The sequence below is a fragment of the Brachyhypopomus gauderio genome, chromosome 8 (genome assembly GCF_052324685.1).
Source record: "Brachyhypopomus gauderio isolate BG-103 chromosome 8, BGAUD_0.2, whole genome shotgun sequence".
Taxonomy (NCBI): Eukaryota; Metazoa; Chordata; class Actinopteri; order Gymnotiformes; family Hypopomidae; genus Brachyhypopomus; species Brachyhypopomus gauderio.
In genome coordinates, this window is record NC_135218.1 from 2,654,654 (window position 1) to 2,668,201 (window position 13,548).

The 13,548-nt window shown below is 41.7% G+C and overlaps 1 protein-coding gene across 4 annotated transcripts in view; it reads right to left on the reverse strand.

Moving 5' to 3' along the window:
• Positions 1-1,820: 1,820 nt before the first annotated feature.
• Positions 1,821-13,548, reverse strand: part of chd6 (chromodomain helicase DNA binding protein 6) — a 58,193-nt gene continuing 46,465 nt past the window's right edge. For 2 of the 4 annotated variants that reach the window (XM_077013799.1, XM_077013801.1), the window contains exons 31-38: positions 11,637-13,547; positions 9,292-9,437; positions 8,979-9,194; positions 7,972-8,448; positions 7,656-7,832; positions 7,238-7,381; positions 7,045-7,149; positions 1,821-6,868 (exon numbers count right to left, since the gene is read on the reverse strand). In XM_077013799.1, coding sequence (XP_076869914.1) covers positions 5,738-6,868; positions 7,045-7,149; positions 7,238-7,381; positions 7,656-7,832; positions 7,972-8,448; positions 8,979-9,194; positions 9,292-9,437; positions 11,637-13,547 — 4,307 coding nt within the window. In that variant the 3' untranslated portion in view covers positions 1,821-5,737. The remainder of the gene's footprint in view (positions 6,869-7,044; positions 7,150-7,237; positions 7,382-7,655; positions 7,833-7,971; positions 8,449-8,978; positions 9,195-9,291; positions 9,438-11,636; position 13,548) is intronic. The other 2 variants (XM_077013802.1, XM_077013803.1) reach the window with 2 other exon arrangements.

A 13,548-nucleotide genomic window follows, 5' to 3' on the forward strand; every position in this document is an offset into this window, starting at 1 on the left:
AAAATTATGAACGTAAAATGCGAGACGCAAAGAAAAGCAGTGACGCGCAAACAAAAGAAAGAAATGCAAAAGGGAGAAAGTATTGCAAAAAAAAGCAGCAACATAAAATGTGAAACGCAAAGAAAAGAAAGAAACGCAAAAGAGGGAAAGTATTGCAGAAACAAAATAGGAACGTAAAATGCAAAATGCTAATCTTATATTTGCGATATTATTATTTTTTCGTCACCATTAAAGACCCTAATTTGACTCCATATTTTTACCCCAGACCCGAAGATCAAACAGGAATTTAAAAAATCATAACCAATAATAGGGTATACGCTAATTTATTGCAGATATTTTTTAACAAATGAACAGTATTCCCTCCAAAAATAAACATTTTGTACTGTAAATAAACAGGGACACATCGTAAAGTGCGGGACATCCAGAGACAGCCACTATTAATCTCTCCTCCATTTTGCAATCGGAACAAATAATCAGTAGGAACCAAAGTCAGAGGTGCGGTTTCGGAGGAGGGTGCAAACATACTTTCTGATTGGTAGTCGCCGCCGCGCGTCACTGCTCATTTGCATAAAGTTGAGCCAAGCTCAACTTGTTCGCGTCGCTCGAATCGCTCACTTCGCGTCGCGTCGCTGGGTGTCGCTCACTCTCATTGAAAATGAATGACTTCCGGTTGCCGTGTCGCTCTCGTCGCTTTCGGTGTGAACGCACAGGCGCGCGCCGTCGCCAATACCCCCCCGTGTCACTTAAAGGGCAAGACTCGCCGTGAGGAGTAGTAGTCGCTACAGTGTCTCCTGACATTACGTTTGTGTAGCTGCGCGGTATTATTTGTAAATTTATTTGTAAATGTAATACAAGCGAAATGTTCAGTCAGACAGCTTGTGAAACGAAATACCATTACAATTTCAAGCATTTTAAAGTAGGCGACGTTAGTCACATATCGTTTCGGGAGGACACTGCAAAAAATGACTTGTAAAACGTGCTCGCGCTTTCACAGGGTCGCGCGCAGCGTGCGGAGTCGAGCGCTACGGTCAGACGCAAAAGTAGAACTGACCAAAAAGAAAGCAAAATATATATTTTTACTAGGGAAAATAAAAATAGTAACGCAGTTATTTGGATAAGTAACTTTAATCTGATTACTGGACTGGAAATAGTAGCGCGTTATATTACTCGTTACCGAAAAAAGTGGTAAGATTAGAGTAACGCGTTACTAAGTAACGCGTTACTGACATCACTGCATATGAGGTACACTGGCACTTCATGTCTGACACTACGTCCTTTGCGAGGTTACAGATAGAGACTAGATGGAATAAGGGCTGTTGCCTAGGTTAGGTCCTCTCATAATGAGCACCAACAGCATGTCTTGGAGACATGGAGAATGACTCAAATTTGGATTTTGGTGGTGGATTGTGGAAAAACTATATTTTTGCTCTTTAAATGATGGTCATTAATCATACACAGTATGTCTAGCAACACAAACCAAGAACAAAATAGTGCTTTGATTCTGATTTGGAGTTCCATACCAGAGACAACAGATTTTTATAATAATAACGAATGAAAATGTATACAATTTTTGCGAGTAAAATGTATTTGAATTGGCAGAGTGTGTTCATTTAGCATGTAAAGGAAAATCTGCCATTTCAACAATTAATCTTCTCCCAACAATTATGGATTGGTTATGAATTCAGTTGCTGTATTACAGGAGAGTCAAATGTGCATCCTGGGGCAAAATACATAAAAAAATAACATTGCATTTTTGTGGCCTGTTTTAGTGGATACACTAAACATAGGCTCTTGTAGAAAACCACATTAAATACACTGCCTTGAAAGTTGAAGGTCATCTTTTATTGCACAATAAAAGATTACATACGGTGGTTTGAATCATGTGATTGGTCCATATGGGATTACAGGAGCTATTTGGAAAAACAAACAAACAAACAAAACAAACACAAAAGAAACAACAAAAAAACAACCACACTCAATGCTGTGGATTTTCAGATCAAGTTCCTTTTTTCTGTTTGTATCATAATCCCATGTACACTTCACTGTGACTAAGAGTTTACAGTAGAGTTTACAGTAAAGTTTACAGTACTTCCACTGGCCATCACTGAAGGAGCAGCGTTACAACTGTTCTACTTGCAAGCAGCCAAAGAGCAGAACTTCTGAGCATGCATAACGTCTGTGCTCCTCAGAACATTTACAAACTTGTACATTTGAATTGTAGAACTCAGACTGAGTTTTAAATTATTCATTTTGGTTGCCAGACATACAAAACAGAAGCCTACTGGTCTATACCATGTGGAACTGGATGGGTCTTCATTAGCATGACTATGCATGCAAGCACATTCCTGGTATGGTAGTTAAGAGCAAAAACCTGCATATTTGATAGAAGCTGATTTATAACTGAAGCTGTATGAAAATGTACTGAACTCATAGCTGAGGCGCACTTTAATTAGGTAGGGCTGTATTGTGAACTTTAATTAGGTAGGGCTGTATTGTGAACTTTAATTAGATAGGGCTGTATTGTGAACTTTAATATTTTAGTGTTTATGGAAGTAAAACCAATACACTGTAACAACAGACATTCCATGACAGGAGAACACCCAAGGTCTATAGACAGTAACTTTTTATGTACATGTTGCAATACAGAGACAGATAACAACTGGCAAGACAATGGATTACAATAAATAGAAAAAAATAACTGAAATTGATCTGACCTTTTGATAAATTACCAAGCATCAACACAGAGACAGACACCTTGGAAAACTCAGTGTTTTCATGACATGGAACTTGAATAAATACTCATTGACCTTCAGTTGAATCCATATACTGCACCAAGCAGATATTTCAAGTTTTTACATGAGGAGGAAAAAATCTGAAACTCGGGGGACTGGAGCATTTTTTTCTTTTTTATACACTGACACCATACATATTCAAAACAATGTATCTTATGAAAGTAAGTCAAAGTTATACGAAATTCATAAAGGAAATCTTGTTAGAAATCAAGGGGTAAGCTATTGTAGCTACATGTTTGTTTATAGAAAAGAGTCCACTAATTGGTGTCTGTAACAAAATAAAAATGATAGAATCATTGAGATTATTAGTGAAGATTTCTGGATAACTAACCAGCGACATAACTAGTTAACTGGCACAATTGGGACATCATTTTGTGCTCTTTATAACACCATTAAGAGAGATTCTCTTGGATTGGATTTTTTGGGTTGGGGAGACGGGGGTACGCACTGTAGCTACAAATGAGCTTTGTATTCCTTATATACTTCCTTATATATTACTTATATTGTAGGCTCATAAGTTTTCTCAGGTTTCACTTTTACTTATAAATCAAATGGCAATAATGAAAAAATGCAAGTAACTGTAGTTTATCAAGAACTGACCTCTTGTTGCAACGGAATGACTATCATATGGCATTTTCAATGTCATAAACTAGTTTTAGTTCATTTTGTATTGGCGATTTTTATGAGTTGGTCACCAGAATAAATAGTTGGACTGGTTCAGTTTCCACAATAACTGATGATTAACTTGTATCTACTGGACTATTGAGAGGAAACAATGCCTAAATCAATTTAAAACCTTTTGATGAATCTGCACTCAAAATGCTGGGGGGAATGAATGACCATGAACACACAGTACACAGAGGCCAGTATCTATACTACCAGAGGAGTCATTGCAAAACCATGATGTGATTGTGAGTGCCTCCCATTGTAAAACATTAATGGTAACCTATTTGACATATACTGCCTAGTATGAAGGTGTAACACTCATGATTAAAATCCTTTAAAAGGCTAAATAAAGCAAGTGACAAACATAAGTAGTAGATGAAAGAAAAAAAGAACATATTTGGTGAATGTTTGGCAAAGCAAAAAAAATAAAAGAAAATAAATTACAAAATAGAGTAACAAACCGTGACAAGGCAACAACAAAATGCAACAGTAAAAGGGGATTGATTATAGACGAGAAATATAAGGTACAGGTTTTACATCAGTCAAAACGCCCTCTACAGGAGGTGACGTGTAAGTGTGCACATGCATCCACACAAACACACGCACACAAACAAGAAAACAAACAAACAGAAAAAAAACATAAGACAGAATACAGTTCCAGGTAAACATTTGTGAAAGGACTGTGCAAAATGTTTTCACATCAGAAAACATAGGGAAATCAGAAAATGGGGAAAATGAATTCAAGGAATATATGCTATGAGAAGTATGAAAATGAATATGATAAATTAAAAAAACACCCTCTACCAAAACAAACAAATAAACACGGAAAGACACCCTGTCGTGAGATTTGGGAAAAAAACTGTCAACAAAAGGTATTGTGTGTATCCACCTAGTGTATAATATAGTAAATACAAGAAACACCAGCACTGATTTTACAGTTTCTCCCAATATGCAACAACATATCAGCAAGAAGAGAGTGTGCTTGTAAACAAAAATAACAGCAATATACAGATAGATTTACATGTTTAAAAAAATCTTGATAGGTACTATTCTACAGTATTTTCAGATGCATCAGAGGAGTCAAGAGCTTTGAAACTTTTTCTAGATCAAGGCCCTGTTCATCCCTCAAAGGGTCCAGCAGGTTCCCTCCTCACCCATTACCTCTACTGCACATGTGGGACAAAACACTGACGACTGACACTGTGTCAGTTCTCACTGTACTCGTATGAATAAGATGTTCAAATTCTTCATTAGAACAGCTCTATACGTGTGATGAGGTCCTCCAAGAGTGGATGCATTTTCTCCCATACTGTTAAATGCTACCTACATTTTCTGGAATCCAGGTTTGCCTATGGCACGAGCATTTTGCCCCTGTAGCCTATTTTTACTGGTCCTTTAAGTGCAGACCACCTCTGGAGTGTTAATAAGGGCGTAATTTCAAAGTGTCTTTGTGGGAATCTCTTAAAAAAAAAATCAATCTCTGGATTGTTCTTTGCTTTCAATTTCAAGCGGTGATTTTTTTCTTAAGGTTCCATTGCACTCAACATGTTGCACTTATGTATAGCTTTTTACATACTTGTATTTAAATATTTTGCTTTTATAGTTTCCACTAGAATGAACACAGAGCAGCAAGCAACTAAGGATGGAGCTTTGTGGTCCATCAAAAGAGTAACAGCAGCAATTCTGCAAAGAATCCACCAATGGGAAGTGGGTGTCTGATATAAATTTGCGTTTATAAGTATTTCTACGGATAACAATCAACGGTTTTGTATGCTCAGGAGCATGTTCTCTAAGTGACCCTGTAAACACCATTAAATTAAATTAAAAGATAAAACATCCCAATTTCAATGCCAACCCTTTACCGTGACTCTTTTGCTGAAATGTTCTCAGGACCCAGTAAAAGTGTGTGTGTATGGGGGGAGCAGTGATTATTATGATGTTTCCTGTGTCAATGTCAACGCTAAGCTAAGCGTGTCCTTCACAGCCAGAACAGGTCATATGACCTCAGGACCCATTACCATGATGCAACAATAACATCCTTACACTAAAAATGATGTGGATTAAGTACCCATGTGGTATCAGGACCAGTAAGCGTGGGCATGCTATTAACATCTGGTATTTTCAGCAAACTCCTGAAGGGGAGAGGGTTATATCAGAGAATTCACCTGTCTTGATTAGGTAGCAGATCTATAAACATTAACAAGTGGATAATCAAAGTTCTTTACACAAACTTTTACCAACACAACACAATGGTACTGTTGCTTAGGAGGGAGCAGAGTCTACAGCACGTCTTCTGTTATATCCGAGCCTTTGTCTTCAGGCACGCTGGGCTCTGTCACTCCCTCCTCCTCTCCTTTACTGTCTTCTGCTGCTTTCTCAGCCTCAGTGCTCTCACCTGCATTGACCTCTTGAGGGAGGTCACAGCTGTCATGACCTCTGACCTCAGTGATGTCCATAGCAGGCAGAGCTTCTTCCAGTCTGCCCTCCTCGCTCTTGCCCTCAGACACCTGTTCACTCCTCAACCCTTTGGTCTCGCCGGCCTCCGGCTCACAGCCGCCACCGCCCGCCTCCGCCCCACCCTCATCTCTGGCCTTCTTCCTCCTCCGCTTGGGGCTGCCGGTGCTGTCTGCCGCCTGCATGGCCGGGAGTGCCATGATGCTGCCGTGCGGCAGGAACATGTGCGGGTACAGCAGTCCGTGAGACATTCCTGGGATCAAGAAAGGGTTGAAGGCCAAGTGGCTCCCAGTGCTCGTGATGCTAACGCTGCTGCTCGTAGCTGGGGGGGCCACGGGGGCGGCAGCAGCCAGTTTTCTCTCGTCCTCTCCCTGTGGTCGTGTTTCTGTGTTCCGTCTGTCGGTGCTGGACTCGGGGCTGGCCCTCTCGGAGGGAGCTGTCGGGCTGGACTCGTCCGCTTGGCTGGGACTTAAGGCAGAGGATGTGGAGGTTACTGTTGCCGTGCCGGAGGACGTGGAGGTTACTGTTGCCGTGCCACAGGTGGCAGCAGCCGCTGTTCCCACGGAGGTCGCCGTGGACGTCGGTTGACTCATCATGCCGGTGATGTGAGTTCCGTACAGGGGCGGGTGCACGGCCGGCATGCTGTGCAGCATCATGGGTAGCATCCCCAGGCCGTTCTTGGCATCTTCTCCAGGGACGGCAGCAGCAGCAAACCCATGAGGGAAACCCATGAGCCCAGTGATGGGGATGCCAGGGACGTTGCGGAGATTGGGTAAGCCCACCAGGTCCATGCTACCAATGAGTCCACCGTTCATAAAGAGTGGTGCCATACTGGCAGACAGCTCAGGAGCTCTGGGCATCTCACTGCGGGGTCGCCTTCCTCTCCGACGGGCACCAGGGTCACGATTCACTGGCTCAGTAAGAATACGAGTGAACTTTCCTTCTGGAAGGAAACCCTGGAGCACAGGAAAAGCTCTTTATCAGTCATACAACATAAGCCAAGTTAAGGGCACAATGCTTTCTTAAATATGAAACTACTGTTTGCATTTATGATGTATGGAATAGTGGACCAGTTTTTGACCACGTGATAAAATCCACCAACATTCCACATAGATATTACACGAACACTCACTGAGTGCTTCACCACGTCTGCCCAGTCAGGAGCCACGTAGTATTCAGAGTTAGCATCCAGCCATCGAGAGAGCTCTTTAATAGCTGGAGCCATAGCCCCACCCAGCTAAGACAAGTGCAATTAAAGCATTGTAAGCCAGTGCAGTCACATAATTTAATTTAAAATGGTTCAGGCAAGTGTCTGCTATTCTCACCCTACGCCCTGTGCTCCTGTGCACTACAGGAACTCTTTCCTCTCCGGTCAGGGAGTTTATGTCGAGCTTGGTGGGGTCTTTACAGCGGTGTCTCCTTTGCTTTGGACGCTCTGCATAACTGGGCAATATGCCTGCAGGCTGAGACTGACGGAGTGCAAGTAAGGAATAACAACAAATACATTTATAGGAACATGTATAGGAATATATAAACTGTCTAAAATTTTATTCACTAAATTGCTTTATGTAACTTTTTATACTTTTTTGGCAGAAACCTTCCTGAGGTGATAGATATCAGGGTGTTATTAGGATGCCTTAAATTCAGAGTTAACCGCATTAGTATTTTAGGAAGTATTCCTTCATTGGAAAAGTCTTGCACTGTCGCGTGCCCATGAAACCACAGTAAACTCAAATGACTGACCGGTGGGAAAGGAGGCAGCTCCATCCTGTAGGTGGGGTTCTGTCTGAGCCACTCCATCATGCCTTTACTGGCCGCCTCCGTCTCCACACTCAGGGGCTCTGGAGGTGGTGCCGGAGGGATGTCAGGCTGAGAGGATGTGGAAGAGACAATGGGGTGACTGATACTCTCTGGTCGCCCCTGAAAATTACATATATAAAAAAAAAAAACCAACCAAAAACAAAACACCACATCATTTGGATTGTTGCTTCTTTTTTCTGCCAGAAACAATCTCACTACATAAACTGCTATTTCCAACCACCAGTGCCATGTCTCTCACCTGGTGTTCAGCTAAGTGTATGCCTCCTCCTTTCACAAATCCAAGGTCGGTAGCTTCGACATTTCTCCTCCTCCCCCTTCTCCTTCTCATTATGGAGTCATCACGACGAAGGCTACCGTTAACAATCTGCCCTGTAACGGGGTGTATGAGGCCAGCTTGCAGAATGCCAGCCATATCCAAACCCATCGAGCTCTGCATGGAACTCAGGCCAGCCATCTTATGGGCTGCTGGTTGGACAGCATGGGTCATGTGACCCATAGGGCCCGTCTCCCCACCTATTGCAAGTTCTGTTGGCTTGGACAGGTCCATGGCTGCTTCCTGCCAGCCATTGAGAAGGAGAGAGCCTCCACGATGAGTGACGCCAACCTGGAGTTTTTCTCCAAGATGACTTGGTTTAGCAAGAACCTCTGCCTCAAACTCAAATCCACGTCTTGGACGCTTGAGCTCAGGAAGAAAAGCAGGAGTCACCAGCCGCTCCTGTCAGGCAGAAAGATGGAAAATACAAAAACAGTAAGACGGTCAGCGGTTTCTGCAGTTTCAAAGCTTCAAGGCAGTAGCACTTGATGAAAGCTTGATTTGATATGATTACAACCTTTTTAACGGACGTAAACTGATGTACCAAAAACAAGCTGGGTTCACACTGCTTGTGGAAAACTCACTGCTGTGCCTCAAAACATATTACATTTAATGTGATGTGGAGCACAAACAGGAATCTTTATTATACACAGTTCTGAGTTCAGTATGGATGAAGTGGCAAATAGATCCATGTATAGGGTCATCTGAAGGTCATATGTTTTTTGCAGAATGCTTTACAAGCAGATTTAAATGTAAAATAGCCCATTTAAATTTCCATTGGATGTAGCCAGTTATATGCATTTTCCTGGTCTGTTTGTCAACGTTTACGCAAAAATTAGGACTTTAGGCTAACCAGGAGAAACAATCGGGGTCAATCATATTGATCTGTTCACACAGCACCTCATTATACAGTTGAGAATCTGAGGGGTTACCTTTTGTATGCGGGGTATGGAGTGGGGGATGCTGAAGTTAAGGCTTTGAGGTAGAGGCATCCTGGCAGACAGAAACCCCGTCCTGTGCTGGGTACTGTTGGGCAGGCATGTGTTGGCTGCTGAGCTGGGAGACTCGTACTGCTGGGTAGAGGAAGGCCACTTCCCCTTCAACACAGCATGGCAGACGCTGTCAATGCGGCTGATGATGACTCTGTCCTGTAGAGGTCGAATAAACGGAATAATAATGATAAAAAACCAGTGATGACTACTTGAAGGAACGTTGCACTATCAGAACCTGCAGAGGGCACAGTACCTTGGGCCATTCGGAGAAGGAATAAAGGGCCTTCTCTTGTAGGAGTTGTGCAATGGTTGGTTCCCTTACATCATGGAGGCTGTCTGCCATTTCGCACATGGGTGGAGCAAACCGCGGTGCCTCAATGAAGCCATCTCCCAAAAGAGCTGAAATATATACAGTTCAACATACCAGATTAGACACACATGACCTAATAACTGTCTAAACTACAATGAAAGGTATCTTATCTCTTTTTACTGTTTATGCTACACAGTAAATGCAAAAACATCTAACACTGCATCACTGTCATAACAATAGTTATGGTCTGTACTGCAGAATTATGGCATGAGGAAGAATAAACCATTACCATAAACTAAGGCCTTTTCACATGAAAACTATACTAAAATCTAAAGCAACAGAAAATATAATAGTCCAGCAAATCTGACATAATTCACCAGATATCAGAAAATGTTCCAGACTAACCATCTCGGCTTTAGACATTATTTACATTTGTAGTAATATTGTGCATTATAGGCTATGACATACAGTATTCTATTGATATGCCTACATGTTTAATCCCCTTAAACTCTTTTTTCAATGGTATGAATTACTTTATGTCAAACTCGCACATGAACAATAATCAGTGGAAATGCTGGTTTGATATTTTCAATAGCATAAAAGATTCCTTTAGGATGAATACCTTATTTAAAAATTTTACAGCGTTATATAAATAATAAATACCAAAATATTTGTCAGGACGAAGCAATAAAATGTCAAGGCACCAAAAAAATTATTTACCCAAATTCCAACGACCCTTATTGGCAAACCTTCGTGCTATGGAAGATAGTCCAGGTATCTGGTACATGAACACACCCAGAACCCAAAAGTACAATCCCTGTAAATGTGATGCGTCTGCCATCACTGCCCTAATAGTTTACATTCATCTGCCATAGCACAAATGATCAGGCTAAAACAGTAGCCACGCCCATGTTTTAAAGCTTCTGTATCTCAGAAGATAAAATGCAGTTTTGGCTTCTGAGGTACAGCAGCTTTAAAACGTAGCACAGCAAGTTTCAAATCAGACGACTGTCCCAGTTTTAACTGCCAATTGTTTGTGTTTGGATGGTCATCAAGAAGTAACAAAATATCAACCATCTGTAATGTTTGCAATCTACTGAAATCTACTGATGGGCCAATCCAGATTTTTTCAGTTCTGATTTCAATATACAACAGCAGATAATGATAAAGTTTGTGATAGAGCTTTTCACTTTAATGTTATTACTTTTGCTGGTGTTGTGCTTAAGGTTAAATCACATCCAAACAAGTAGCTTCAGCAAATGTAATGCTTTCGATCAAATAAAAACATTGAAATGCAAAACATCTTAAACATCAAAATCCTTTCTAGTAAAAACAAGAAGTTTAACTGCGTTATTTACATGTCAAGTACTTGAACAATTGAAGCATTAACAATTTTGTAAATCTAAAATAACGTGCAAAACTGAAAAAGTAACTTCACATTTTCACTAGCAAAAAAGCTGGAGGTTTCTTGTGTTTCTGGAAAGCAACAGCAAGAGTAACCCAGTACATTTTCACGTGAAGAGTAACCCAGTACATTTTCACGTGAAACCTCTGCAGGTGCTTCATTAAACTGGTTGTAGACTACAAGGCAAATAAACTTCGAGCGCACCCCTCAGCAAACTGCCATTACATACCTTAAAACATGTAGCAGTTTTGCTTTTCAGCATTTCCAGGCTAAAGCATCTCCAAAAGTGTCATCAAACCAAACTAATGCTATTTGCGCATTTAAGTTTCTGACTGAAGTTGCCAGGTTCATGGTAAGATGTGGAATGGAATCCAGACTGATTATGTTATATGTTATGTTATGATGGGTTTATAGTCAAGCACATACTGGAATCTGAATAAATAATGGAAAAATTTTGTTTTGACCAAACATTTGGTTTATGTTGAAAATACTGTTGAACGATGAAATATGATGGATGATTCTATGTTTAACTATATTTATATGTTAAGGCTCAATCACTAAAATCTGAGCACAGAAGCATAACACAAGGATATGAATGACAATTGACACATAGGTTGTGTAAATTAGTCTAAAGGTTATTAAAGGTAAAGGTAAGGTAAAGCTGATTTAAAATGTAATCATGCCACAGATTTTGTGTGGGTGAACCACATCAGTTGCTGTGGTTTCTTTTCTAAAAAGTTGTTATCTGCTAAAAAATATCTAGCAACATTGGAAGGACTTGCATTTCTTTAACTCAACTGTTATTTGATGACTAAGTAACATCCTGCAAAATATTGATTTGTATACACAAGTGGACCCAGACAGGACAAAGTAAAGACCCTACCTGGAGTCTTTGTTTCCTCTTCTTTTATCTCATCCTTGACCTCAAGAGATGAAGTCTGTTCCAGGTGAGGGGTCAAGGTGGTACTGTCAGGCTCCGGCTTGACCTCTGCCACTGGATCCAGAAGGAACTCCTGTTTTATGTTAGGGACAGCTTCGGGATCTGGGAACACAGGGTGGTCTGGTACTGGGGTGGAAAGAGTGGGAGATAAAGGAAACGATGAAGGCAAAGGCTCTTCTGTTGAGAGAGTAGAATGAGATGACGTGTTCTCCACCACAGGATCCAAAGGTTCTTTGTTATGCTCCTCAGAGGGACTTCTCTTTATTTGTTCTTCACTGGGATTTTTGAGAGATCCTTCGAATGGTACCATCAGGGTGCCTTTGCATGGCATATCATAAGGTTCTTCTACGGGCACTTTACCTTGCTCCATTATGAGCTTTTCACAAGGTTCATCCAAGGATACTTCACAAGGATCCTTCAGTTGCTCCTCTCTTGAAATGTCAATTGGCAATTTACACTCTAATTTTAGGGGCTCCAAATGATTTTCCATAGGGGATTCTACAGAAGACATGCCAATTTTCCCATTTTGGGCTTCTTTTGACTTCTGGTCAGTTTCAGGATCTTGTGAAGGCTCCTCTTTGTCAAACTGATATTCCAAATGCTCAGCTCCAACTTCTGGACTGGGATCACTATGTGTAATATCAGAATCACTCAACTTCTCTTCTAGATCCTCACTAATAGGCTCTGCTTGATCAATGCTGACATCTGAAAGGGCAAGAGGTTGTGGGGGAACATATTCGGGTGGGCTGTCAGATAAATCTGGTTGCTCCACAGATGCCTCTCCAACATTAAGATCTTTGAACAACATGAAGCTTGGTGCTAATGGTTCTACTGGGTTGCTTTGTGAGTCTGAACTGGGCATGCTTAAGCAGTCTGTAAGTGGATCATCCCGTTCCTGTCCATCTTCTGACTGAGCAGGATCTAGGAATCCAGTTTCCAGTGCAGGTGTTCCCAAGATAGGATCAGTTTCATTGAAAATGTCAGAAGCTTCAGCATGGTCAGAACTTTCCCATGGTGTCTGAAGTTCATCTAGCTCTACTGAAGGGGCCATTAAGCCCGTTTCCTCTGAGGACCCTTGCTCTCCTACTAAAACATCACTACGAAGCTTCCCAGCTATGGAGTCAACCATGTCTCCTTGAGCCCCACTTAGGTCTCCTTGTACACCATATGAATTTAACATACTCTGCCCAGCTGAAACCGAATTAAATGGGAATCCATTGAAGGCCTCTTTGCTAGACTTACTGTGCAGTGAGTCAGGGACCAAGCCTTCATGCTGTAAAGAGCCAAGTTCTAAAGAGTCATCAATTGGGGGGCAATCCAAATAACTTTCCCTGACACTCGCACTTATGCTTAAGGTGCTTTCTGGTCCTGATACTGCCACAACTTCTGAGGCCTGGTTGTGTTCATGAGCGTGCATGTGTTGGTGTGCTTGTGTAGGGTGCAAGGGTGTAGGATGATACTCTGGGGGCTGAGGAGAATGGCAGTGTCCCACACTTGTATCGTACAGGCAGCAGTGTTGATGGGGCAAGCCCGACACTGGGTACCCGTGGTTCTCTTTGTGAACATAGTTCCGATAGGCCTCCAGGAAAGAGAGCTGTGAGTCATTGAGTATGTAGAAGTCAGTGCGGCTAAGGCCATGCTTGGCCACACCAATAAGAAGATCCCGGTCATGTTTGCCACACTCCCACCAAACAGGCAAGTAAAGGCTAGGACGGCAAAGCTTCAGTCGTTCTCCCAGGACAGGATGACGCAACACCTGCTCACGAACCTTTCTCAGGAGCTCGATGCGGTACAATGTTCGAGCAGCTCTTTCTTCAGTAATGGGTTCCACAAATATAGTGGGATCGATGGGACC